We start from the raw sequence: 27,949 nt of genomic DNA, 5'->3' as shown, positions 1-27,949 counted from the left end.
GCTGGACACCAGAGGCCCATGCCCAGGACCTAGCGCCAGCTGCGTGTTCAGCTCCCATAGTGAGCCCCGAGGAGCTCTGGTGGTGTAGTGTGGTGACTAACCATCAAGTTAGTAGTTCGAAACCACCAGCTGCTCTGTGGGAGAAAGATGAGGCTTTATAACTGTCCTGTGAAGAGTTACGACAGTTCTACTCTGCCCTGGGGTCGCTATGAGTTGGAATCAACTTGATGGCAGTGTGTTTGGTTGGGTTTGGGGAGGGTACCTGGGGGACAGTTTAGGGAGCCCCTGTGACACAGTAGATGCCTCAATGGACTGCTAATGGAAAGGTCAGCAGTTTGAAGCCACCAGCTGCTCCTCGTGGAAAAGTTGAGGCTTTCTGCTCACGTAATGATTTACAGGCTCAGAAATCCTGTGGAATCTTACTCTGCTGTATCTGAGTCGAAATCTACGTCAGTTTGATTTTTTTTTTTTTTTTTTTTTTGAGAAAACCCATGCTCTGAAGATGGGTGTGTCTGAGTGCCCGGCCGATACACTATTTCTTTGTAATAACTTGCCCTTGGTTTTTCCATTGTGCCTCTCTACTGAGACCAGTGCCTGACTACATGCAAATCCTCAGCCGTGGCTGCAACCCACTCTCCATCTTCTCGTGTTAGCGCATCTTCAGTCAGGTGGCCGTCTCACCTTCCTCTACCTCCCCTTCCCCTCTCTGTGTGTGCTTACCTTTTTTTTCTAGCTTCTCCAAAATCATGCACCAAACCGTGAAGGAACTGGCCCCGCAGTGTAACGTGTCCTTCCTGCTCTCCGAAGACGGTAGTGGCAAGGGGGCCGCTCTCATCACGGCGGTGGGCGTGCGGCTCCGAGGAGACATCCCCATGAGCAACTAAGCACCCGGGAGCCCACCTGCCGCCCCTCCAGAGCTCATCTCTTGCAGCAGCGCCCCCCTCCCCGGTTCCCCCCAGCGAGCCGAGTTGGGGGACAAGGGCGCCTGAGCCTGCCACCACGCAGCCGGAGGGAAACAAACCCCAACTCATGGCCTATACAGTAGGATACAAGTTAGCGTGTGCTGTTGGTAATCTCACCCGCCCGCCACTCTGCATGGTTCGATTTCCACCTGGTCGTGCGTTCCCCACGTGCAAAGCCTAGTGACGCCCACTTCTGAGTTACGCACCTGTCCGATGCAGCTGTTTATGAAAAGCCGGGCCCCGGGGACGCTGACCCCCGTGCCCGGGACCCCCGGACGCCTCCCCAGCGTGCAATGTACCATCACCAGCAGCCACTGCCGGGCTCGGCCGCCGGGGGCGCCGCCGGACGCGTGTGCGTGGAACGTTGACCGCTTCCCGCCGGCCTAGCGCCCGTCCCCACCGGTCATCGCGACGTGCTGACCGTCCTGCATCCCGGTTGTCCCGTGGGGGGTGGGGGAGGGGGAGGTGGCAATCGTGTGGGAATGTCTCATCTTCATCTGGGTAAAAGGAACCAAGCAACCAACAGTGGCATCTCTGGAATTGCCATCGCTTTCGTGAGCCGTGTTGTGTGACCTAGTAAACTTTGTACCAACTCCAGGCCCGAGTCGTGCTTCCTGGCGGGGACAGCGGGAGGGGCGCCTGGCGGGAGGTGGGACGCGGGGGAGGGTTCGGATGGCGACCGTACCCTTCAGGCCCCTCCCCGGGGACACCAGCGACGCATCCTGTCCCCTGGTGTCTCGCCCCGGCGCCCTAGCCCACAGCCCCACCCCGGCACCTTCAAGAGGGCCACGCACGTCTCCCCAGCCCTGCGCCCTGCTTGCTGCCTGAACAAAGAAAAGCTCAGCTTGGCTTCCAGGGTGAGGACAAGTGTGGCCGGGTCCCCGCCCGCCCCCTCAGCAGACGCTGCCCTTCCAGCACCCATGGTCAATGGGGCCTCAGGCCCGACCCCGGGGACGTGCTGGAGCACCAGGCCCCCTGCACCTGCCCTCTCTGGTCTTAACGCCGACCACCGGATGTTCATCCTTACCTGCCCGCGGCTGCCACTGTGGCCCTGTGGGGGTCCCACGTGACCAGCCTCCTGGCACCCCCTGCTGGAGGTGAGGTCCTGGGGGCTCTCCCAGGCCCTGCCGACAGCTCCCTGGGGCCAAGGCAGGCTGGGTGACATCAGAGTCTCTTTTATTTGGGGGCCTGGCAGGGAGGTGTCTCCGGCACAGTGAGCCCATTAAGTGCTTCTGCTGTGCATGTACAGGGTCACGTGGTTCTTCTGGAGGGGGATGATGAGTGGGCAGACAGGTACAAGTGCACCCATGGGTGGGCTGGACCAGACCCAGAGCTTGGTGGGAGTTGGGACTGTTGGTGTTCTCCAGCTGCCACCTTCTTGCTGCAGAATTGAGGGCAGGAGCTGTACCGCTGACGTGCATCATGGTAACCAAAGGTCATGGCCGCTGTTTACTGAGCACTTCATCTGTGTCTGGCCTGCTTTACGGTCGCGGCCACCGCCGTGGTTCCCTGCAGCATCCCTGTAAGGTCGTTTTACCTTTGGGCAGAGGGAGAAGTGGAGGTTTTGCTTTCTAACCACCTTGGGGCTTTCAGATGCAGACCCAAAGAAGCCATGGGCGACCCACAGCCAATGAAAGGGCTTTACAAAAAAAAAAAAAAAAACATGTTTCCTCTTGACAGCTTTACTTTAGCTTGATCATTTATTTACCAGCATCTCTCACAAATGTATTTTCTCAACTGACCCAAAGTTTATGAAAATGTAAGCCACTTTTCCTCCCAAGTCTAAAGATTTAGACTGCTGACCTCCCTTAAAACGTGAAAGGATTTGGCAACAGTGAATTCCATTTCCACAGGATAACTCTCGAACAATTGCCCAGAGCTGAGTAGCTCCGGTCCTCCTTGCATGGGTGGTCTTCCTAGTTTGCCACAGTCCCCACCGTGCCTTAGTGTCCCATCATTGAAGTCAGGAGTTAGTTGCTTTCTATCATCACAAGGGTAGTTTTCCTTCCATAGTCAATCCAATTCAAACATGGATGCTGTAAGCCTGACCTCAGGAAGGCACTTGCGCCTGCGCAGATGGATGAGGGAAAAGTTACCCCACACCGTCTTTGACCTAGATCCCGGAAGCACTCTGGGATCAGTGGCTGGGCCCTTCAGTCAGCACTCTCTGCTTAGTTCTTGGTCCCATCTTGTTTTTCCGTTGGCGTATTGAAGGGTGATCTCATAGTGGTCATGATGCCATCTGCAAGGTTAGCTGTTCGAGGCGGTCACTCTTGCGGTAAAAAGACATGCTTTCTACTCAACAGCTACAGTCAAGGAAACTCACCGGGGCAGTTTAGGGTCTGAGTCGGCATGGATTCGATGGCAGGCATTTGATTCGGTTTGGTTAATTATAGGGTGGGGGGCAGGTCGACCTGCAGTTCTCCGTCTCCCTGGGTGCGAAGCCTCGCTCTTCGACCCAACCCAGGCTTCAGAGTTCAGTGGGCATCTCGTTTTGGCCACCCCCAGCCTGCCCATTAGTAACGTCAGAAGGGACCACGAACAAAGTCTTTGTGTGACACCTGTTAACCCGCATGGAGAGGGAGCGCATGTGAGTCAGCTCGAGTTTATCTTCCTCCGTCGGTGTGACCCATGGGCAGCAGCGGAAAGCAAGGCGGAATCCAGAGCGAAACCTGGGGGAGCGGGGAGGGGCAGAGGGGAAGACTGGTTATAGGGGCTGCTCTGTGGCTGCTCCCCCCCCCCCCAGTCAATGCTGCCCAGAGCCCCATTGCCTACGATAGAGATCTGATTTTTCTGAACCAGCCATCTGTCATCTGGAGCTCAGTCTAGGGACTGGCGTGGTGATGAAAGCAGATGTAGACAGTTGGTTATCACAAAATATAAGGCCCAATTATGAGGAACAAACAGATTTCCTTCATTGCCTTGTCAATTGGCTTCTAAAGGAGTAGTCAGAACACTTAGAAATTGCAGGTTTAGGAATCCAGGACGGATGATCCCTTCAGGACCAGTGCTGAGAGTGGCGATACCAGGAGGGTAGACGGAGGGTGGGGTGGAAAGGGGGAACCGATTACAAAGATCTACATATAACCTCCTCCCTGGGGGATGGACAACAGAAAAGTGGGTGGAGGGAGATGTCGGACAGTAAAATGTGGCAAAATAATAATTTATAAAATTTTAAGGGTTTATGAGGGAGGGGAAAAATGAGCTGATAGCAAGGGCTCAAGTAGAAAGCAAATGTTTTGAGAATGATGATGGCAACAAGTGTGCTTGACATGGATGGATGGATGGATGGATGGATGGATGGATGGATGGATGGGCTGTGATGAGAGTTGTACGAGCCCCAATAAAATGATGTAAAAAGAAAAGAAAGGGTAATAAAAAGTAAAGGAAAGTGCGGGTTTGGCAGCATGGGTAGAATACGTACACGCTCGAGGAGACTGCTTTGTAAAATACTACTACTGAGTTTGGGGGTGTTTGCTTTAAAAATACCCAGCTCTCCTGTCGTGGCCGTACGAAGGCCCCTGTGTAAACTGGACTCATAAGGAACCGACAGTGAAGGCACCAACACTGCTGCTTCGAGCAGGCGAACGGGCGCCTGTACAACAGCCAGGAGAGACAGAACTCCATGTCTGTTCCTTGTTCCAGAAAGCCAGGCCTTGGTTCCTCTCCTTGCAGTTCCACAAGATTCCACTGCGTGGCGCTCTGTGGCCAGTGCCCTGCCCCACAGTCAACTGGCGCAAACACAGCTTCTCACCCCTGTCCCACTCAGGAAGCTCTCCCTCCTGGCCTTCTGAATGGTCTGGACACCAGGGTGGGGAAGAGACGGGAGGAGAGAACTAGAGACCCTGGACCGACCTCACTCACATCAGTCTGCCTGGGTCCAAGGCCCGGTGACCTCCTTTCATCTCCCACCTGCTTTTCCAAGGCTGATAAAGTCTGCTTGGCAAGCGGAACCTCTGGGTGCGGAAGCACCCTACACCTCTCCATGTGCTCCTGGGAAGGGTCTGCCCACTGACCCAGGAGGACGAGGGCCAGGAGAACCAGAAGTCCCCACTGCCTTTGCCACCCTCGAGCCCCTGCAGGGTGGGAAATGCATCGTGCCTTTGGCCGGTTGGGGGAGCGGCCCCATGGGTGCTGGCCCTGCGTCCTGCGTGCTGGGTGCTGCCCACTGCTCCAGAAAGACCTCCGTGCTTTTCTTACTGCGGTAGCCGGAGGAAGTGGGGGTGAGGGGGCAAGTGTTACAGTTGATGAACCGATATGGAGACGAACCCCAAATTCCCTAGTTGACATCAGGATTCAACAGGGAACCCTGGCCGTTCAGTGGCCATGTGATTGGTCACTGACTGAGAGATTGGCATTTCAAATCCACCCATGCTCCATAGAAGAAAGATGTGCCAGTCTACTCCCATAAAGACTGAGAGACTGCCCCACAGGATGGCTGATAGATTCGAACTGCTCACCCCGTAGCTCACTGCGCCACCAGCGCCCATCCTGTTAAGATCACAGCCTAGAAAACCCTACGGGCCCTGACTACTGTGTCCCATGGGGCCTCTGGGAGACAAATAGTGATTCAGCAGTCTCTCACGACTACAACATGAGTTCCCACACATGCAGGATGCCATGCATCTATCATGACACTACCATGCAGAAGTTTCACTGCCCTAAAAATGCATCCACATTCCCTAGCACCGATCCTCTCACCCCCTCTCTTGTTTTGACTTTACCCCCAAATTATACAGCGGAAATCACTTAGTAGGTAGACTGGATTCTTCCACGTAGCAATGTGTGTGTCAGGTTCCTCCCTGACTTGGCAGGTGGCCTCTTAGGATGATTGTACTGTCATACAATGTGAAGGAGCCCTGGCAGCGGAGTGGTCGCAAGGCCAACAGTTTGAAACCACCAGCTGCTCCACGGGAAAAAGAAGAGGCTTTTTCCTTCCCTAAAGAGTCACAGTCTCAGAAACTCACAGGGACAGTTCCACCCTGTTCTATAAGGTTACTGTGAGTCGGTATCGACTGGATGTCAGGAAGTTTGGTTTTTAGAGTGTGGCATGTACCAGATAAAGGCAAGATGTTAATAACAGGAAAAGCTGGAACGGGGCAGAAGAGGAGGAGGCATTCGGGAATGCTTTACACCTTCTGCACAATTCCTATGTAAAGCTTAAATTGCTAAAAATAATTAAATATATTTTAAAATAATTAAGCAAAGTAAAATAAAGTCAGGACAGAAGTTCCTCACTTCTCTCTTTCCCTTGTCTGTCTGCTTTTGGCTTCTCCCCAGCTCTTTTTGGCTTGTCCCCATCTCTGCCTCCCCCTCGTTCCCTTTCACTCAGACAGCCCCCCCCCACCCTAGAGAGGACAGACAAGACAGGACTAGCTGTGGCCTGGGGAGCGGGACAAGGCTTCAGGGAGGAGGTGAGACCCCCACAAGAGGGGGGATTGTGGTATGGTCTGGACTGTGAGGACGGCACCCCCAAGTTGGGGTGAGGTGGAGCCAAGGGTTCAGACTGAAACAGGGTGACTGTGTAAGCTGTTCGGGGACCTGGGTGGGACCAGGAAATCCTAAGGACTGAGGAGGGGACCTCGAGGGGAGGGACTCACCTTCGGTTGAGGCAGCAGTAAATGATGGGATTGTACATGGTGGAGCTCATGGCCAGCCAGAAGAGCGCCAGGTAGACCTGCTGGATGAATTTGTGGCAGTAGATGTCCTCCTGGAAGGTGCCCAGGATGAAGTAGAGGTGGTAGGGCAGCCAGCAGACAGCAAACGTCACCACCACCAGCACCATGGTCTTCACAATCTGTTCCAGGAGAATCTCCATTATGGTGACTCTGCAGCCTGACACCCACGCCCCCCAGCTCTCCCGAGGGAAGGCACGCGCTGCCCTCAGGCCAGCCCAACGAATTAGACCTCTTCTACCGCTGAGACCTGTTTCCTGGGACATCTGCTGCCCAGATGCTCTGAGCCGCAGGGCCTTGGCACAGGCTAGGCCCTTCACCCACACTGCCCTTTCCTTCGAAGCCTTTCTTCCTTAAAGGGATTTGTCTATCCCCCCCCCCACAGTTTTATTGGCACATAATTTGCATATCAATTGAATAGTTCAATCGATCAAACATATAGCTAGGAGGGATTGTATAGTCACCACCACATCCATCCGAGGGCATTCCCTCCCCACCCTACCCCCACGGTTGATTCACAAGGGATGTCCATTTTTGAAGTCCTTAAGGAGCCCTTGGATTGTATTAGTGGTTGCACAGTGGACTGCTAATTGCAAGGTCAGCAGTTCAAAACCACAGTTACTCCTTGGGAGAAAGATGAAGCTTTCTACTCCTGTAGCGCTTTCCTCTTGTAAACCACCAGAGGCAGGCCTACTCTGCCCTGTAGACTCAATATGCGCTGGAATCGACTCGATGGAAGGCCCAATTCCTCAAAGCCCTCCCACACACCACACACCACACACTTCAGTTGCTGCCCAGACGTCCTCCCTCCCTCCCTGGAGAGAGGCTGAGTTGTCCATCTCACCGTTTCCTCAAGAGAGCCCCTTCTGGGTCATGAAGAGGCCCTCTCCCTGGGATCTGTGTCTGCCTCAGCTTTCCAGCCACCAGCAATGAGGCTGCTCCACGCAGGGACACCTCCACCTCCCCCGCCCCACCCATGAGTCTGTGCCAGCCTTCCCCTGCTCACAGCCTTGTCTTTATAGACACACACTTCTGCCTAGCCCTGTGTCCCTCTGAGGGATGGGCCGTGAACCAGAGAGCCTCTCCATGAGGAGGGCCACTCAAGAGGGTCCCTGCCCAATGACTTGCCTGTGCCACCCTGTGAAAAATGCCTGACACCAGGTGGGATGCCATGGCTTTACCTGGGTACATGATGTGAGGAACTCAATGCCTCCATTAGTCACTTAGCAGGAAGGGGGGGAGCTTTGATTAGGAGAGGATGGAGGAGGTCTAGATGGGGGCGCTGGGTGTCAGGGAAGTGAGCACATTGGTACTTGGATGGGCATGGGAGTCGGCCTGGAGGAGGCCAGATCACAGGCCAGTCCCCAGGACCTATGAGGACGGCACTTCCAGCAGCCAAGGACACCCCTTCACACCCACAGCTCGGAGGCTCCTGCTACTCTAGGTGCTCCAGAATCATCTAGGGTTTGAAGATCCCCGTGTGGTAAGGTTTGGGGAAGTGTCTGGAATTCTGGGAAGCTCCTAAGATACGGGAAGTTCCCCTGACTTTGTATTTGGCCCAAGACCAAAAGCAAATTGGTCCCAGGGTTGAGGCAAGGGCAAGTTCAGGGTGGATTCTGTAGAATTGACCAGGGATGGAAGTAGCCTGGCCCTCAGAGTGCATCAGAGAATGAGTGAGTGCAGATCTATTAAGTTTAACATCACTACCCCCTCACCAGTTGACCCGTTTTTAACCTGTTCTAGCTTTTATTTCCTGCTTTCACTTAGATTGAGGTTTTCCTATGACTTATTCTGTTGTGGTTGTTGGCGTTTTTGTTTGATTGGTTGTCTGGTTTGTATGATTTTCTTGAATGATATGAAATCCAGGCTAGGTAAATCTAGAGAGACAGTCACTAGATTAGTGGTCTCACAGCAAGCTACAGAAGTGAAGAAAATGTTCTAAACTGGATTGTCCGCAATGGTTGTGCAACTTTTTAATATACGCAAACCTTTGAATTGAATGATACTTGAGTATCTGTCAATAAAACCGTTTTTAAGAGCGGATTCTCGCCGTCCACCACGTCGTCCACCACGTCGTCCACCACGTCGTCCACCACGTCGTCCACCACGTCGTCCACCACGTCGTCCACCACGTCGTCCACCACGTCTTCCGCCAGGCCCCGCCCTGCCCCGCCCCCAGTGCTCACCTTCTTGGCTTGCAGGTGGCGCAGGTGGGCGCCGTGCGCCTGATGCCCAGGGACGGACCGCCTCCAGAGGGTGAGGCCGATGATGCTGTATGCGACGAACATCACCACCAGGGGCAGGAAGTAGATGAGGACGATCACCGCGAGGTGATACCTAGAAAGAGAGCCGGGCACTGGGCAGTCCGCGGGCAGCCCCACCCCCTCCAGCACTCGTGGTCGCCCTTGTCCAGGGTCCTGGCTTCCCGGGCTCGGCCCTGAGGCTCCACCCTGGACCTAGGTGCTTGCGGGGCAGGGAGGAGCCGCTCTCGAGCTGCTCTGCCCTCAAAAGGAAGGGGGTGCGCTCTAGACCCCCAGACTCCCCTGCCTGCCGGCTGATCTCGACCCAGATCTGATCCCAAATTGTGGCTTGCTACATCCGTAAGTGCGGTCTGTGAGTGTTATGTGGTCATTTGACAGAGGATCCAACCCCGCGGAGAAATGGGGATTGCTGTGGGCCGGCCGGCTGCTACCTTTTTACAGGGCGTCAGCCTGTGGTTTAAAGTGCGAAATTGGGCCAGTCAAGTCTATCCCGCAGCCTCAGTCTCCCCATTTGTAAAATAATGAGAGAAGCTCTGAGATCCTTCCCAAGTGTCACCAGTTGCCTCCTTCTTTCCTAGCGACATGGCAACAGGGCAGGAATCCATCCACTCTGAACCCTTACATGCAGAGGGGACCTCTGAGCCTTGAGGACCATGTTCTTGGACCTGCCTTTCCTCCGAGTCTGGACTGTCCTTCAATTTTGGTTTTGGGGCTGGAGAAAGCATCTGTGACTTCATCACACACACACACACACACACACACACACACACACACACACACACCACACCACACACCCCCCACACCCCCAGGACACAGGTCTGTAAGGATAGAATCCCCTAGGGAATTCCCACTGGAAGCTCCCCACCAAAGAAGACAACACCTTCTCACACAGAAAGCCAAGCGTCCTGAAAATCCTCTCTCAGAATTCATTGTCCACCTCTGCCCTCTGGTTGCCTGAATGAGTGTAGGAACAGAACCTGCAATCCCCAGAGAGCTGGCATTAAACCAAACCAACCAGACTCACTGCCATCAAGTCGATGCCGTCATAGCCCCTGGAGGATCTGGTAGAACTGTGTCCCTGGGCTTGGGGGCTGTGACTCTTTATGGGAATAGGAAGCTATGTAGAAATTTGTTTCTCCCTTAGAGCAGCTGGTGGGTTTGAACAGCTGAACGTACAGTGAGCAGCCTGCAGTGGTTAGGTTTTATGTCAACTTATACCTGGATGAGCGTGTAAGGGTGGAATCCAACCTATCCATCAGGTCACCTCGTGATGATGCCACCTTGGGGTGTGGTATTTTTATAAGAGAGACCCTAGGAATGTCTCTCTCTCCCTTGCCTTCTTCCTTGTCTGGATTCTGTATCTGCCTTCAGGGGGCCCATGTGAGCCACCAACCCTGCAAGTTGTCACCCCTGCCATATTCCCCCAGACCTTCGATCCAGATCCACGCACCTCTGCAGCCCCTGGCCTGAGATCTCCCTGCTTCCTGCCTCCTCAGCCTGCAGCGACACGAGTCGGAAGAGGGCTCCCGTGGCATCGGAGCCGTGCATTGAGTTGGCCTGGGCTGGGAGGCCCTCCTGATATGGAGCTCTTTCTTGTACACATGTGCATGTCCCTGGTTTTGTTACTCTAGACGACCTAGCCGGACGCAGGCTAATGTGTAGCCCTCTACCCCACCAGAACGCTTACTATTTACAGTCCCCAGCTTAGGAACAAAAACTTGTGTACAAGGGGAGAAACAACACCGCCCCACAGTGGCCAGTTCCAGAATATTCTACTCACCCACCCTTGAGCCAAAAGAGTAGGGTTCGTCCCCTGTGTGTAACTGCCCTTTGGGGGTGTGGGCGCCCCTTCTGAGAAGGTAGGGTGTGTGGTGGAACTAGAGATTCCAGGAAGGGTCCACCCCACCCTCTGTCATGGCATCTGCCCCAGCAGTGAAGGCCACCGAGTGAGGCCACTGAGTGGTGTTCTTGTGGTAGGACTGGGAGCAGGTGGGGCCAGGCAGGGGTGAGTGTAGTCGGAGGGGTATTGTGAAAGGCGGGCTTGAAGGGAGACTGTGTTGCCATGGTTACCCAGCAGCCCGCAGCTCAGCACCCCACATCTTCAAAACACAAACCCACTGGCATCAAGATGATTTCTCATAGCAGCCCGATAGCACAGGGTAGCCCTGCCCCGTGGGTTTCCTAAACTGTAACTTTTTACAGGGGTGGAAAGTCTCGCCTTTCTCCCTCAGATGGGCTGGCGGTTTGGAACGGCTGACCTTGCAGTTAGCAGCCCAACGCGTAACCCACTAAGTCACTGGATCCAAAGGGTAGCTCCACTCTGTCCGGTAAAGAGTCTGTCATCCTCTAAGGATACTGTGTGGTAGAATTGACTCACTGGCACTGGGTTTGGGTTGGGGAATCTCACACATGCTCATAGGCCCATCTGCATCCCACTAGCCACTTGTGCATGCATGCACCAGCACACACACAGACACACAAGTTCATTCTCAGGTGTGCACACACATGCATCATCTCCCCCACACCCCAGCCCAGAGGTCTTACAGGAGACGCGTCATGCCGCCGGTGTCTCCGGGCCAGGCCACCACACACTTGGTGGCCCCCTGCACCACGGTGATGGTGGAGTAGAAGCACTGGGGGGACGCAAGCACCAGAGCCACCAGCCAGATGCCAGCAATCACCACTTGGGTGCCAGGGCCTGAGAGCCGGGGCTGGAAGGGGTGGACGATGGCCATGTACCTGTGAGCAGAGGGTAGAGTGAGTGGTTGGTACATCTCCCTTGACCACCCCTTTCATCCTCCCTCTGCCCCCACCGAACCCCCCATCTCAGCAGGTCCATCTCAGCACCGCTGCCGGGTGCCTGCAGACATGATGCCCTCACGGAACCCAAGGAGAACCAGCTGGGCCGTAGCTCTCCCTGCCACCCGGAAAGCGAGGGGTCACCAAGCCACCACGGTGCCACCTCCCTCTGAGCATGGACATGCCCTCAGGTGGGCACTGACCAGTGGGGCAGCCACACTGGAAATCCACTTGGGAGCAGGACTCGGTGTGCAGCTTTAGCCTGAAGCTCAGCCCTTCCCAAGACTCTCAGCCCTAGGCCAGTCCTTCTCTTGTCCAGAAACCTTAGCAGAGGCCACAGTTTACAAGGGAAAATGCTCTGCCTTTGTGCTCTCCCATGGAAATGTAACTGGTGCCTCCGAGGAATGTAAATTTCCATTTTAACTAGTTTGAGTGTAAGTGGGCGCCTACGGCTGGTGGCTCGGGCATCGGCCCCCAACTTTAAACCTGGCATTCAAGTCCGAGTGAACGATCCCCCTCGTGCAGTCAGAGCCCAAGACTGGTGTGGATGGTTGACACAGTCGCTGCCCACCAACAGGCTGGTGACCCGAGTCTACCCTGCTGCACCTCAGCAGACAGACCTGGCGATCTCCTGGGGACAACTCAGCCACAGAAACACCCTGGGACACACGTTTGGTTGACTTGGGTGAGGCCAGCCAGCAGCTGGGTCCTCGGCTCCCACCATTGTCCGGGAGAACCAGCATGGGAGTTCCTCTGCCCTCATGCCTGGCGAGGAGCAGGAGCTGCCACCATGATACCTCAGGCTGGAGTGATTTTCTCCATTTTCCCTATCAGGAGATGGAGGCTTAGAGACATGAGCCAAACCAATTTGGGAGAGGCAGAGCTGGTTTGGAACCCAGACTGGCTGCAGCTGTCTGCTACCAGGTGCTGCCAATTGGGCTCCCCTCTGTCCCTGGCACCCGGGAAGCCCCTGGAGGCAGGTCCTGGGGACTGGTGCCTCTGAGACCTCATGGGCCTATAGGACCTTGACTGAAGAAGGGAGAACTCCCCAGTCCCCAGCTGCTTCCCCAAGGTCAAGGGGCCCAAAGTAACCCTCCTCCCCACAGATGCAGGGGCTGCCTCTGCCCCTCTGTGGGACCTTGGCTCCCTCCACTGAGGAGTGGAGGTGGGGTTTTTCTTTGTGCCATAGACTGTCTCTCGGGATCGTATCCCCTCAGCCTCTCTGACCAAGGATGCCGAGATGCCCTTCCATAGCCACCTGGGTGATGTCCTCCCCAAGCTGCTTTAAAAGGGACTCACAAACCCCAAGCCTAACTCTGCCACCCCGACCCTGGCCCTCCTCAGGAGAGGTCAATGTCTGCAGCCCCTGAGGGCCTCACAGAACAATACCAAAGCCCACTGCCATGGGATCCCTCCCGACTCCTAAGGGCCCTATACCTAGGGCTCCCAGGGCTGTCAATCTTTATAGGAGTAGACAGCTTTTCTTACTCCCCTGGGGCTGTGGTGGGTTTGAACTGCCAACCTTGCAGTTAGCAGCCCAACAGAAACAGTGACTCTATGACTCTTCCATGGAGTGGATGCTGGCTCCTAGTGACCCATGGGCAGGGTAGAACTGCCCCTGTGAGTTTCCAGGACTGTAACTCTTTACAGGAGTAGAAAGCCCCTTCATTCTCCTGTAGAGCGGCTGGTAATTTCAAACTGTTAACCTTGCAGTTAGCAGCCCAGTGTGTAACCACTACACTAACAGAGCTCCTCAGAAAACAACAATAGTCAGCCTTCTGTAAGGGACAGTCTGACTGGCTCTATGCTGGGCCGAGCTATGCTTCATATATGCTCCTGGTCCCTGGGTGGGTGGCATGAACAGTGAAGCTCGGAAAGGTGGGAGATTCCAATCCACCCAGAGGCACCTCAGAAGACAGATGTGGTGAATCACTCCTTTCTATACCAGCATGATCTGTTGATTGAATGCAGGAGTAATGGTTTCCCCTAGGATGCTCTACCTGGAACAGGGAAAGAGTCTAAGTAATTGCCTTGTTATAAAAGAAAGACATCAGATTAAAGACCAACTCACAGAAGAACATTCCAGAACGTCCCCAGACATGACCTCACGCCTCCCGCAGCTTGACGTGAAAGTTCTTCCTTGGTCTAACTTTAAGCTTGCATGCTTCAGTTCCACTGACCACTGTCTCCAAGAGAATTTGGATCATTACCAAACGTGGGAGGCCTTGCTTTGGGGTCTGCCTTGCTGTGCCATTGCAGGCAACTCCCCCCACCCCACTCTGCCCTCCTGAGCCCCCAGCAAAGCCCCACCACCCCTTTCTTGCCTGTCGGCGGTGATGGCTGTCATAGAATAGATGCTGGCAAACATGGCCATGATGGGGAAAAGGTTCTGGAAGTAGCAGAAGGCACGGCCGAAGTACCAGATGTTGTGGCTGGCGTAGACGAAGTTGAAGGCGGTGTTGAAAGCGGCCATGCAGAGGTCTGCCAGGGCGAGGTTGACGATGAAGTAGTTGGTGACTGTGCGCATCCTCTGGTGGGCCAGGATAATCCACATGACCGTGGCATTGCCTGTCACAGCCACCAACACCAGAGCCAGGTAGGCCGAGGCCCACAGCGCCAGCTGCCAGCTGGGCATGGAGAAGGCGGTGAAGCCCGTGGTGTTGCTCTCAGGGATAAACGAGCTGTTGGGGTCAATCAAGACATCGCAGCTCCCCATGACTGGCTGGCTTTCTCTGGGTCCCAGATAAGGGGGGCTGGCTCTGTGGAGCTGCTGGGGTCCCAGAACCTGCTCAGCTATGCAAACAGAAATCCCCTTGCGTGCGTGGGCACGGAGAGAGAGGCCACGTGAGGGGCACCTGAGGAACGCTCTCCAGCAGCCCGGGACAAATCAAGTCGAGCAGGAAGTCCAGCACTGAGCCATTGTCATCTCAGATTTCCACAGCCCAGCTGGTGGGATCCAAAGTCACAAGGAAATCTGGCATCCACTGTCCCAGAGCAGGAAGCATCCTTCGAGATCAGCCGTCCAGCCCCTCACTGCAGAAGTGGGAACACGGAGACCCCAAGATGAGGTGTGAGCAGTTCAAGTCACTCCGTAAGCTGACAGGCAGGACTTGAACCCAGGCCCCTCCTGATGCTACTCAGGAAGCAGTCTGGATCTGCCGAGCGCCCGGCAGAGTGGGTGAATTCTGCAGCCCCACCGCGCAGCAGGGCCCTGCAGCCTTCTGCCCAGGCTTTGGGGACCCGGACTGTGATAGGAGCTGGAGCGTGCCCTTAACTCTGCCAAGTGCTAGGGCAGGCGAGGGCCTTGGCAGGGGTACTTCCTGCCCGAGAGGTGGGGCTCTAGCTCTCTCCTTTGTCCCACCCCCTGCTTGGAGGGGAGAGGGGGGAGTTGGGTCTGTCTTTTGAGAAAAGATTTAAGACTGGCTGCCCAGGCAGGGAGAGTTCTGGGGAAAGGAGCCCAGGCAGGGGTGGGGGTGGGACTGGCCCGGAGGGTACCAACTTCAGCGGGGTGTTTAGATCCAGCCTGGGACACCAAAAATAGATCAAACTCATTGCCGTCCAGTGGACTCCAACTTGCCTCGACCCAACAGGACAGAGTAGCACTGCCCCTGTGGGTTTTAAAGGTTGTGAATCTTCAGGGCAGCTGAAAACCTAATCTTCTTCCCCCAGAGCAGCTGGTGGGTTTGAACTTCTGACCTTATGGTTAGCAGCCCAATTCAGAACCCACTTTGCCACAAGAGAGCCCTTCAGCCTGGGCCGGGGGCGTCTAGAAAGTGATTGAGAGCATGCATGTGGCAGTCCCACAGATCCAGATGTGAGCTTGCCTCTGGAACACTGTGCAAGTCACGGGGCCTTTTTGAGTGTGGGCTTCCCCATCTCCAAAAACCAAGATGCACAACTCCCAGTATAGGTGTGAATTTTAAATGAGATCATGTGCGCACGGCTCGTGTTGTCAAGGTGCCATGGAGCCGGCTCTAGCCCATAGCGACCCTCTGGACAACAGAATGAAACTCTGCCAGTGCTGCGTCGTCCTCACAGTTCCTATGCCTGAGTCCATGGACGCAGCCACTGTGCCAATCCATCTCATTGAGGCCCTTCCTCTTTGAAGCTGCCCTTCCACACAGGAGTAGCACATTAAAGATTCTGAGGATTTGGGCCCCCAAGGGGATGTGGGGAGGGGCGGGCAAACAACTCAGGGAGGAGAGGAGGGAGAAGACAGAGCCTGGGGCAGCTCTGTGTGAGTGCAGGGCATGCTGAGGTTGCCGGCCCAGGCACCGCACTCTGAGCATCACGGTGGTAAGACAAGCATGGGGCTCCTTGCCCCTTCTGGGGTGTTCCAGAAAGGCCAAGTTTCAGTCCCGAGGGGCCGTGCTGGGGTGTGTCCGAAAAATCTGCTCTTTGTCATCAACCAGATACATATGTGAGTTGGGGGTCAAGCGAAGGTGTGGTGATGTTTCACCTATGCACACCTGAGGCTGTGTAACCCCTAAGGTGGTGCAGAAAGGTAGGGAGTATCCCTGGCAGATGCAGGCACAGTGGTCCCCAGGTCTCCAGGCTCTAAGGGAGCCTCCCTCCAGCTGCCTGGCATGGTGTGGGGCTGGGACTGGGGGGCTGCCCACCACCTAGTCTCACTGTCCCTCCTTACTACCATCTCTCCTCTTCACACACACCTCTCCCAAACACACACCCACCCAAACACACACCCACCCACCCCCGCCTCCCACACTCGCCACCGCCCAGCCTCCCTGGCTGAGCCGGGAAAGACCTTTAAAGGCCTAAAGAGCTGAAAAGATGCAGCTGCGAGGGATCCAGGCTGAAAACAGCTGATGATGAGTCACGAAGTCTGCATGCGTGCTGAAAGGGCAAGAGCGGTTTGCTCGACTTTGTTGATTGGAAATGCCTGGAGGCGGCCAATGCTGGGATTTGATCACTCACCCATGCGCTTGGTCTGGCCACCGTCCAACCCCACTCTTGGAGGTGGGTGTTTATTGTAAGCCCCACTCCTCTTCCCGGTGGGCAAGCCCTGGCTTCCTGCCCTCCCAGAACCCGCTCCAGGCAGAACTGGCTCCAGCCCGGGCCGGGCGGGCGGTGAAGGAGAGGCCTGCTCTTTCTCGGAACCTCTGTTTGGACGTGGATCCCTTGCTGAAGGGCCTGTGCCTTTGATCCCGGCCATCACTGGCAAGGGCGGCATTGGCTCAGCTTTGGATTTGCCTCAGTCTCGGGCTCGCTTGGCCAGGCGCCTGGAGAGTAAAATGTGCAGAAATAAGACTGTCGGCGCAAACACGGTTCCCTTTGTGGTGCGGGCCACCAGCTCCCAGGGTTATGGGGCAAGCCAGGGTGCAAACAAGAGACAGGGCTCAGACGCCTTCAAGGGTGTCTGCAGATTCTAGAGGCCCAGAATGGTCCTCCTCCCTCCTGCCTGCCCCCCTCCACCCACCCACCTCCATTGTACGAGCCATGGGGAAATATCCCACCATCTTTTAACTCCATTTTCCCGTAACCTGGCTGAAACGCGCCTTCATTTGGCCAGTGGGTCCCGGGGTGGGGCTACTGACTTTCAGTTCTTATGTCTTCGTTCGATGGTGTGTGTTCGCAGCTTCCCAAGTATGTGCTCGAGAGGCGTAACCCCATGGAGGGAGGCGGGCGGGCATCCAGGACAAAGGGGTTCCTATCAGCCTGTCTGCTCGAGCTGACCTCTGAGTCCATAGCTAGTCAATGGCCTTGAAAGCAGGCTTTGTTCAAAGAGAAAAAAACACTCTACGTTCCTTTGGGTCTTACTGACATTTCGGGACTGGAGGGTTTGCTCCTCTGGTTGGCTGTGGGAGGTCCCCGCTGGCCGAGCTGGGGGTCCAGGAGGAAAGGCTGTCCTCGTGGGTCTGGCGTGGCAGGCTGAGTGGATGGTGAGCGGTGGAAACCAGCTCAGAGTCAGAGTCTAGTGTAGGAGCTACGAAGGGGTGCCCTTGGGAAGGCACAGGAGTAAGCAGGGGAAGAAACTGAGTCACAGACAGACCTGAAAGCAGCCTCAAATAACCCTTGGGGCCTCTGGACCTGAATAGCCCTCAGAGTTGTCCTTCTTGGGCTACAATGGCCAGGCCTTTACATCTCCATGCTGATCAGTGGTGGGCAGCCCAGGAAGGGACACGACCTGGGACACGCAGCTCTCTGCAGCCACTAAGCTCAGCACTGTCTCCCAGCAGCCCACCCGCAACTCAACAGTGGTCTGGGAAGCTCATGCGGTCCCTGAGTGGCACCAGCAACTAAACTAAGGATTGGTGGTTCAAACCATCCCAAAGGCTCTGCAGGAGAGAGTCCTGGGGAACGGCTCTCTGTCGCCTGGGTGAGCCAGGAGGTGGATTTGCTCAGGCCCACGGGGCTTGGGAAGCACATCCAGGGCCTCTCCCTTCTGACTGGGGGTGTGCGCTCCTGAGGGCCCCTCTTCAGTCATTTGTGTGAAGGTGGCCTCTAAGTTAGGGGCTTGCAAACCTGCCTGGAGAGGTTGTTTATTGCAGGGCATTTGGAAGAGAAACGCAGGAGCCGGGAGGCATGATGAAAGCAGTGGGAACGCAGAGGGGCCCCGGGAAGCACTGTGGACTGGGTGTCCCCAACATCCAGGCTCAAAGCCAAACCAGAGGCTGTTGTATTGATGCCACCCGTGGCAGCTTCCATGTGGCAGAGTAGAGCTGCCCCCTGGGGCTCTCTTGGCTGTGGTCTTTCAGAAGCACATGGTCAGGCCTTTGTTTCACACCACCGCTGGGGGTGGGAGGGAGGTTTGAACCACCCACCTTTAGGTTAGTAGGCAAGGGCAAACCACTTGAGCCATCCAGGGACTATCCCATTCACAGAGATTGAGGAAACAGTTTCTGGGATTACCTGTAAACATTACCGGCCTATCTCTCTAGTGTGGAGCTGTGGGCTGTGGCTTCAGTGGGTCACACACAAATCGTGGGCCCTCGGTGCTGGAATCAGGAGCCTTGGTGGCAGCGTGGTGACCAGTTGGGCTGCAATTCTGCAAGGTCAGCAGTTCAAAACCACCAGCTGCTCCTCAGGAGAAAGATGGGGCTTCCCACTCCCATAAAGAGTTACAGTCCTTCCTGGATGCTTCCTCCCCTCAACTACCATGATCCGAATTCTACCTTGCAGGACTGGATAGGGCAGAGGTTGTACACTGGTGCATAGGGGGCTGGAGGCACAGGAATCCAGGGTGGACGATACCTTCAGGACCAGGGGTGTGAGGGGCGATACTGGGAGAGTGGAGGGTGAGTGGGTTGGAAAGGGGGAACTGATTACAAGGATCTACATGTGACCTCCTCCCTGGGAGAGGGACGGCAGAGAAGGGGGGGAAGGGAGACTCCGGATAGGGCAAGATATGACAAAATAGCAAGGTATAAATTACCAAGGGCACATGAGGGAGTGGGGAGTGGGGAGGGAGGGGAAAAAAAAAAGAGGACCTGATGCAAAGGGCTTAAGTGGAGAGCAAATGCTTTGAGAATGGTTGGGGCAGGGAATGTGCGGATGTGCTTTATACAATTGATGTATGGATTGTGATAAGAGTTGTATGAGCCCCTAATAAAATGTAAAAAAAGAAAAGGAAAAAGAGTTACAGTCTTGGAAACACATGGGGCAGTTCTACCCTGTCCTGGCCGGGTCGTTGTGGACGACCGATGGCAGGGAGAGAGAGCACTGGAAGCTGCTGCACGTCACCCAGCACCTGGCCCACAGGGGCACCAAGGGGGACAAATTCACCAGGGCAGGGCACGATGAGGTCAATGTGGAGAATGTGGTGAACTCTGTACCCGTCTGAATCAGCTCAAGGGGCTGCCCCCTTTGGTTTCAAACCTCCTTTCCTTCTTTTTCATGAAGGCCTCTACAAATTTGTTGGAGCTTTTCATAGAGGAGCCCTGGTGGGGTAGTGGTTATGCGTTGGGCTGTAATCCGCATGGTCAGCAGTTCAAAATCACCAGCAGCTCTCGGGGAGAAAGACTGGGCTTTCTACTCCTGTAAGCAGTGACAGTCTCAGAAACCCACCGAGGGGTTACTGTGGGTCAGCCTTGACTCTTTCAGTGAAGGCTTACAGGGCCGATCATCAGTGTCACTGTCAACAACACGTACCCATCTCTTAGATCTCCTAGATTACCGTCCTCTCTACGTCATGGCACGTAGCCCACTTTCTTGCTGACAGTTCTTTCCTAGCCCCTGTGAACGTGGTCCTTGGGTAAATGCTGCCCTAGAAATCTCAGACGACTGCTGATTCTACGATCATCACTAGCGCTCCCTGTTCCCCTTAGAGACCTGCCAGTGGTTGGGTGAGTTCAGTTCCAGACTGAGGGGGACGGAGGGCCAGCGTCTCTGGGGTCCTGTCAGTCTTCATTCGACCAGCGAACCTGCTCTCTTTTGAAAGCATTCTTTCGTTTATGGACTGAGAGGAGCGGAAGACCATGGTTGCCGATGATGTTTTTGCTTCCAAAATCCTTGTGCACTGTTGAGTAGATTGTACATTGGGACACACGGCACCCCCATCAGACAGAGTAGAATTGCCCCACGGGGTTTCCTAGGCTGTCGTCCAGATTGACACCAGCAGTACCCACAGACCTGCTGTCGGGTCCAAACCGCCTATGGACCTTTCAGTTAGCAGCAGAGCTATCTGTCAACATTGACCCCCCCACACACACTACCCCTCCCCCCCAGGGCTCCTTAGTGGAATACAAACTTGGCGATCTGTATGTGTGTTAGTCTGAGCTGACTAGAGACACAAATCCAGAGGCACTCAAATACGTATAAGAAAGAGCTTTATCTAAAAGAGCAATTGAATATTGAGGAACTATCCCAGCCCAATCCTGATCAAGTCCCTAAGTCTGAGATTAGCCCACAAGTTCAGGACCAGTCTGTAAGTTCCTCTTCAAACTCGTGCAACACATGCAATGACGCCGAGTGCAGGAAGATCACAGGCCAGTGGGTGGAAAGTCTTGTGGGTCCAGTGGTGGTGGGAGCATCTCAGCGCTGGCAAGGGTCTCCACATGACTCCTCCAGCGCCAGGGCTCTGCCTGCCATCAGCATAACTCCATGTGGCTTCTCCACAGGATAGTCTTGTGGGAGCGAGCTATTGATCTCCTTAATGCCTCCAAATGAGGTGATCAAGCTGTGACCTGATTGACAGGCTAAACTCCACCCCTTCGCAAGTTGACAAAAGATTATGTAACTACCACAGCTTCTGTGATCTTTATGGAAGCAAATGTCCATGCTTGTCTTCTGTGGCATTGCTGGGTGAGCTAGTAGTTACCCAAGCAGTACCACCCCAGTGTACCTAGCAGATGGTGGTGAGTGAGTGCTAGTTGAATTGAAACAACGATGATGACTCCAAATACAACTCAGGGATGTGGAACCAGGAGGTCTTAAACATCTGCATGTTATTCATATCTAAAGATGAGTAGAGATAGATATTTAAGATCTGGTAGGTAGATAGGGATAGAGGTAGCGCTAGAGACAGCGACAGGGATAGATTCTCTCCATCGGCCAAGTGCTGTCCAGTCATTTCTGACTCAGGCCAACCTGTGGGGGTCAGAGCAGAACTGGGAGCCATAAGATTTCCATTGGCTGCTCTTTTCAAAGGAGATCACCAGGTGTTTCTTCCGAGGTGCCTCTGTGAGCTCTACCCCCAGGCTTCTGACTTAGTGTATTGGACAGGGTTCTCTAGAGAGACAAACCAGATTGCTAGTAATTATAAACTATAGCACTTAGCTACTGAGCAAATTAAACATTTGTACCACCCAGCGGCATGCAAACATACATACATACACACACACACACAAAGGGGCTTCCAGAGTTCAAGGAAAGAAGGAATGAAAAGTAATGGGCTTCCCCGTGAACTGTTTGATGCTCTCTCACAGTCAGGTGCAGAAGTGTAGAACGGGCCCCTGGGTTTCCTTGGCTGTAACCAGAGAGCCAGATGTCCTTTGGCAGAGTTGCTAGCTGGGTTCAAACCATAACTTTTAGGTTAGCAGCTGAGTGCTTAGCCACACACATTGGAGTGGACAGGGCGGAATCATCAAGTGTCTCTCTAGCACGCTGACAGTGGGGCCCATCGGAGCGCTCCACAAACGTGAGCTGGATTCAAAGATGATGGGAAGGTGTAAAATGTTGTCCTTCCAGGGGCCAGGGGCTGGCATCCTAATCCCATCAGGCGGGACAGCTGCGCTGGAAGGAGCTTCTCTGAGCAGGAGGCCAGGAGCCCGTCCCTGGCATTCCTGGATGCTTTTGGTATAGACAGACCCCCTTTGTGCACCTTCAGGAGGTGAGCTCTGGGCCTGGGCATCTGTGAGCCAGAACCTGAGACTCCATCTGAGGCCAGAGAGCGGATCTCTGCCAAGCGCCTGGGCAGCCGCTGACATCTTTTTTAAACACAGGGGGCATGCTGGGGGCAGTGCCTGGGCTGAAAGCTTGAAGTTTATCGAGCTGGCCGAGGGAGGCTGGGGATGTTTATATCTGGCAGGCTCCTGGTATACACAGAGTTTAGAAGCTCTTAACAGAAAGGACCCAATGCCAGCCTCGGGCTTCAGCAGAATGTGCCCATCTATGGCAGGTGGAGGAGGGAAAGGGCCAGGGGCATCTGACACCCGTCGTGCTGGCGGGGGAGCTGAGGGTCATCCAAGAGGCAGCCAGAAGCTTGCAGGCAGGAGGATTTACTAGCTGCCAGGCATTGGCAAAGGTGGGACGGGGAGGAAAGAGAGTGACAACGGACAGAAGCTTCCCCGGAAGGGCTCCAGTCCCAGTTAGGACCAGTTCACCCTGGACTGTCAGGTTGCACCGGAGCCACACCCTAGCCCAGCAGAGAGCCTGCACAACATCCATCTGTCAATGGGAGATACCGGCCCTCAGTCAGTGCCATGAGCTTCAAGCTCCTGATGAAGTAGGGAGAGCCTGTGGGGGCTTGGGGACTGTGCTTAACTGGACCCCAGAAAGACCCCCAGCCCTGAGAGAACGTCAGACAGGCTTGGCTGGAGCCGCGGATTTCTGCAGGGAAGGAAGGGGAGGGTGGTGGTCAGAGTTTACGTCAACTAGAAGTGCCCGGGCAAAAACAGAGAACCTATTAGTGGGGGGGTCACAGCCAGATGGCACCTTCTTGGGCGGGGGAGGGCGACCTTTTTTATGAGAGAGAAATCCTAAGCAGAGCCCCTTCGCCTCCTACTGCACCTGGATCTTGGGTCTGGTTCGTGGATCTGTGTGTTACCTTCTGACCCAGGGGCCATCAGCGGATTGATGACTTTGGATTTATTCAGCCAACCCTTAATTGATGTCCTTCTCCACCCACCAGCCTGGGGCTTCTTCTCCTGCTTCTTCATCCTGCTTCCTGTTCTTAAGCTTCTGTAACTACATGAGTCAGAGAAGCCCTCTGCTCCCACCTGACCTACGGACTTGAACCAGACTGGACTTAACAACTTCTCCAGCTGGGGAAATCAGCTCGTGATATCGATCTCTTTACATATCTACATCTCTATCTATCTATCTATCTATCTATCTATCTATCTATCTATCTGTCAATGGTGGCTCATAGCCCCCCTATAGGGCAGGGTAGAACTGCCCCTGTGGGTTTCTGAGACGGTACCTGTTAATGGGAATCGAGAGCCTGAGGAGCAGCAGCTGGTGAATTTGAACTGCCGAGCTTGTGGATCACAGCGCGCACGTGTGTGTGTGTGTGTGTGTGTGTGTGTGTGTACCCCACACAAGCGCCCCTGGCTCTGCTTCTCTAGAGAACCCAGTCTAACCCAGGGCAATAGGGAGATGCGGTAGCATAAATGTAAGTTCACACACCCATGGGTGCAAAACAAGGTCTCCTTTCCTGAAAATCAACTTGGTCAGAACTCCAAGCCCCCTCAGGAGGAGTTGGCAGAGGAATGCAGCCCCAATACCCCTGGGGCTCCACAGACCACCTCCTGGGCTGTCCATGTGCCCGAGCTTTGGGGGAGGGGCACCTGTAGGGTCCTTATGTCCCACAAGTCACTACAGATCTGTCTCTTCTTCCTGTTCCTGCAAAACCCTTGAGGTCAGGGCCTATTGCTCTTGAGAACCAGGAAACTGGGGCTCAGCCAGGGATTGTGGTCTTGGGCTTCTGTCTTTCCAGAGCCCCGAGCCTACTGTCCTCCAATGATCTACCAGGGAGTGGCTGAGTACCCACTTCTTCTGGCCCCAGGGTCTCCTCTCTTCCTTTCCCTCAAATCACTTCTCCAAGATGCTCAGCCCCTGCCTCTAAGCCTCCCCCACCTCTCTCTCTCTCTCTCTCTCTCTCTCTCTCTCTCTCTCTCTCTCTCTCTCTCTCCTGGTGTCTTTGACGAGGTCCAGGCCCCAGCAACCCCAAAAATCATTCTTTTCCCCCCCGGACATAAAGACCTTTCATTTTCCAGCCTTTCTGGTGAGTAAGGGAAATATTTGCATTCCATCCTTCAAGTGTGGCAAAAAAGGGAAGAAAACACGAAGCAAAGTTTCCATATTAAAACTATCTGAACGTCCCATCTCCTGGCCCAGAAAAGAGGTTGGAGAGAGAGGGGAGACTGATGGGAAGAGCCCAGAGGCTCCTTTCTGGGGCCCTTTGTCTGAAGCCGCCCTACTGGTCCTCCAAGGTTCCCTCAAATGTCACCACTTATGACCTTCTTGACTCCAGGGTGGCTCACCCAAGATCATGTGCAAAGTGGGCTTCTCCCCACCCAGCCTGTAGTCAGGAAGCCCACCCCGTGCCTGTCAGAGGACGAGCTCCTCAGGGAATCCCAGCCCTCGGGATTCCAGGGCGGGCTGCTCAAGCTTACTTCTGAAATTCTTGAGACTTCTTGGGAAAGAGATTTTTCGAAACCCTGCTCGGTGCCTTTGACGCACTCTGGGACCCTAGGTAGTGCTTGGCGTCAGACAGACCCACCGCATCGGCGGCTTCCCGGGCGATTTCAGAGTAGAACTGGGCTCCGAGGGATTGCCCCATGACTGTGACCCTTTGGAAGCAGGTTGAGCTTCCTTCCGAGGGGCCTCTGGGTAAGCTCAAACTCCAAACTTTGAGTCAGTAGCTGAGGGCTTAACCAACCCCCCCTCTATGGACTGGAAAGCGTTTGCTTGCCTTTTATTAGAAACATTCCCTCCGTCAACCCCGGGCCTGCATCCATAAGCCCTTCTGTCCGTCTCCATCCGGTGCAGGCCCCCACAGCCTTCTCCCTGCCCTGTGTCACCCTGCTCACCTCCACTCCAGCCTCCAGGCTGCCGCTGTGACCTTCTAAAGCACGGAGCTGACCTTACGCTTGTCATCGATGACTGCACTGCTCTGGGGGTTTGGAGGAGAATGTTCCTCCTCCTGGACCAGGAGCCACTATTACCTTCTTCCTTTAAGAAAGAGAATCTCCCTGAGTACCTGTTATCACCTGACTGTTAACGACGGCATTCCTACCTTCCCTCCCAAGCTCCACGTCAGATGCAGGGGATGGACACAGCCTGACTGCGGGCGCCTGCTCGGTGCCCGACGTCTCTCGCTGTCTCTGGTCTTTGAAGTAGGACCACACGAGTTCCTACTTGCTGGAGAAAGGCAGCACCTGAAGCTGCCATCTGGGGCCCCGTGCAGGTTGCATTTTGGATTTTCTTTATATAGCCAAGGAGCCCTGGTAGGGCGGTAGGTTACACACCACCAGCTGCTCCTCAAAGGGAAAAATGTGTCTTTTGACTCCTGTAAAGAGTTACAGTCTCAGGGCTGGATAGGGCAGAGGTTGTACACTGGTACATATGAGGGCTGGAGGCACAGGGAATCTAGGGTGGATGATACCTTCAGGACCAGGGGTGTGAGGGGCAATGCTGGGAGAGTGGAGGGCGAGTGGGTTGGAAAGGGGGAACTGATTACAAGGACCCACATGTGACCTCCTTCCTGGGAGAGGGACGGCAGGGAAGGGGGGGAAGGGAGACTCCGGATAGGGCAAGATATGACAAAATAATGATGTATAAATTACCAAGGGCACATGAGGGAAGGGGGAGCAGGGAGGGAGGGAAAAAAGAAAGAGACCTGATGCAAAGGGCTTAAGTGGAGAGCAAATGCTTTGAGAATGATTGGAGCAGGAAATATATGGATGTGCTTTATACAATTGATGTATGTATATGTATGGATTGTGATAAGAGTTGTATGAGCCCCTAATAAAATGTAAAAAAAGAAAAGAGGAGAAAAAAAAGAAAATGATTAGGGCAAAGAATGTACAGATGTGCTTTATACAATTGATGTATGTATATGTATGGACTGTGATAAGAGTTGTATGAGCCCCTAATAAATTGTTTTAAAAAAAAAAAGAGTTACAGTCTCTAGTTAAACAAGCAGCCGTTGAGCAGGGAAGTAAATAAGCCCACATGGAAGAAGCCTGTGTGATCACACCAGCCTGTGTGCTCATGAGGTGTCGACGGGATCGGGTATCAGGTATCAAAAGATCCCAAGCAATTATATCAATGCGAATGAGGGAGGGGTTGGAGTGGATACCCAAAGCCATCTGTAGACAATTGGACATCCCCCCACAGAAGGGCTATAAGGAAGGGATAATTCAACCAAGGTGCAGTAGAGCACCGACAAAACACACATCATTCCTCTAGTTCCAGAATGTGTCCCCCCCTTACCCCCCCCCAGATGACCCAGTTCTACCTTACAAATCTGGCTAGACCAGAAAACACATTGGTACAGATAAGAGCTCTCCACATACGGAATTCAGGATAGTAGCCCTCAGGATCAGTAGTAGGAGTAGCGATATCATGAGGGTGGGGGGATGGCCCAGGAGGGGGAAGGAGAAAGGGGGAACCCATCACAGGTTGGATATATAACATGCCACACCCTTCCTCCCCAACAAGGGGACAGAGAACAGAAATGTGGGTGACAGGAAACAATGGCCAGTGTAAGATACAAAATAATAACAATATATAATTGATCAAGGATTCACGGGGGTGGGAGGAAGGGGGAAAAAAAGAGGAGCTGATACCAAGGGCTCAAGTAGAAAAAAATTGTTTGGGAAATATGATAGCAACATATGTACAAGTGTGCTTAATACAATTAAATTATGGATTGTTATAAGAGTTATAAGAGTCCCCAATAAAATAATTTTAAAAAGAGTTACAGTCTCAGAAACCCACAGGGGCAGTTCTACTCTGTCCTATAGGGTTGCTATGGGTTAAAATTGACTTGGTGGCAGTGAGTTTGCAATTTTGGTTTTATTACTGCAAGATTTCTTTGGTGGAGCAAGCAGTTAAGCACTCCTCCCAGAGGCACCTCAGAGAAAGAGGCCAGTCTCTCACCCCACCATCATGACCCCAGTCCTGCCTTTCACTTCGGACTAGACAAGAGCATGTACACTGGTACAGATAAGAGCTCATGACCCACAGAATCCAGGTCAGATAAACCCCTCAGGAACAGAAATGGGAATAGCAATACCGGGAGAGTAGGGGGAGAGGAGGGGAAGAAAGGGAGGAAGGGGCAACCAATCGCAATGATTGATGCATCATCCCTCCCTCCCCCACTCAAGGGGAACAAATAACAGAAACGTGGGTGAAGGGAGACAGAAGTTGGTGTAAGATATGAAAACAATAATAATTCATTATTTATCAAGAGGTCACAAGGGCGGGAAGGGAGGAAGGGAGGGGAAAAGGAGGAGCTGACAACCAAGGACGTAAACAGAAAGCAAATGTTTAGAAAATGACGGTGGCAACGTGTGTACAAATATGCTTAATGCAAATGATGTATGGATTGTTATAAGACCTGTAGGAGCCCCCAATAAAATTATTTATAAAAAAGAAAAGAAAAAGAGACCCAAGATCTGCTTCCCAGAAGATGACAGCCATTGAAAACCTGGAGAGTGCAGTTACTTTGAAACACATAGGGCTACCGTGAGTTAGCTGGACTTGAAACGGAGTGTGTGTTTGTGTGTGTGCTTTGTTTTTATTACACCTAAACAATACACCATATACTAAACCATATGCCCTACCCAAGTTAATGCAACAGTACCTCTGTGTGGCAGTTACATAATCTCCTGTCAACTTGAGCAAAGGGAGGTGGAATCTAGTCAGTCAATCTGGTCAGAGCCCATGAGGCCTCTGGAGCTGAAGAAGCCACATGGAGACCCCCACACCAGCACTGAGATGCATACACCGCCACTGGATCCGCAAGACTTCCCACCCACTGGCCTGTGGTCTTCCTGCTTTCGGCGTCATTGCATGTGTTGCATGAGTCTAAGGATGACTTTATAGACTGGTATCAGATGTATGG

General features: G+C 53.9%; 2 protein-coding genes across 2 annotated transcripts in view; one reads left to right on the top strand and one right to left on the bottom strand.

The window, feature by feature from the left end:
• The window catches only part of HK1 (hexokinase 1), a 68,693-nt gene extending 67,134 nt beyond the window's left edge, over positions 1–1,559 (top strand). The window contains exon 18 of the mRNA XM_075534449.1: positions 734–1,559. Within this exon, the coding sequence (XP_075390564.1) occupies positions 734–884 (151 nt within the window). The 3' untranslated portion in view covers positions 885–1,559. The remainder of the gene's footprint in view (positions 1–733) is intronic.
• Positions 1,560–3,432: 1,873 nt separating this feature from the next.
• TACR2 (tachykinin receptor 2) lies at positions 3,433–14,413 on the bottom strand. Its single transcript, XM_075533431.1, has 5 exons — positions 14,022–14,413; positions 11,443–11,637; positions 8,824–8,974; positions 6,563–6,759; positions 3,433–3,634 (listed from the first exon to the last, which is right to left on the bottom strand). The coding sequence occupies exons 1-5, from the start codon at positions 14,411–14,413 to the stop codon at positions 3,433–3,435; spliced, it is 1,137 nt and encodes a 378-aa protein (XP_075389546.1).
• Positions 14,414–27,949: the final 13,536 nt, after the last annotated feature.

Source organism: Tenrec ecaudatus, chromosome 16 (genome assembly GCF_050624435.1).
Source record: "Tenrec ecaudatus isolate mTenEca1 chromosome 16, mTenEca1.hap1, whole genome shotgun sequence".
NCBI lineage: Eukaryota > Metazoa > Chordata > Mammalia > Afrosoricida > Tenrecidae > Tenrec > Tenrec ecaudatus.
Note: the sequence above shows the minus strand (reverse complement) of the source record. Positions and strands in the feature narration are given on the sequence as shown.

Bases quoted from the DNA above. Each gene is read 5' to 3' on its own strand.
- TACR2 (XM_075533431.1), bottom strand. From the start codon at position 14,413: ATGGGGAGCTGCGATGTCTTGATTGACCCCAACAGCTCGTTTATCCCT. The intron at 11,638-14,021 runs GCAAGAAAGGGG...CTCTGCTCACAG, and splicing joins ACAGCCATCACCGCCGACAG to GTACATGGCCATCGTCCACC. The intron at 3,635-6,562 runs GTGAGTCCCTCC...CCGCTCCCCCAG, and splicing joins TACTGCTGCCTCAACCGAAG to GTTTCGCTCTGGATTCCGCC.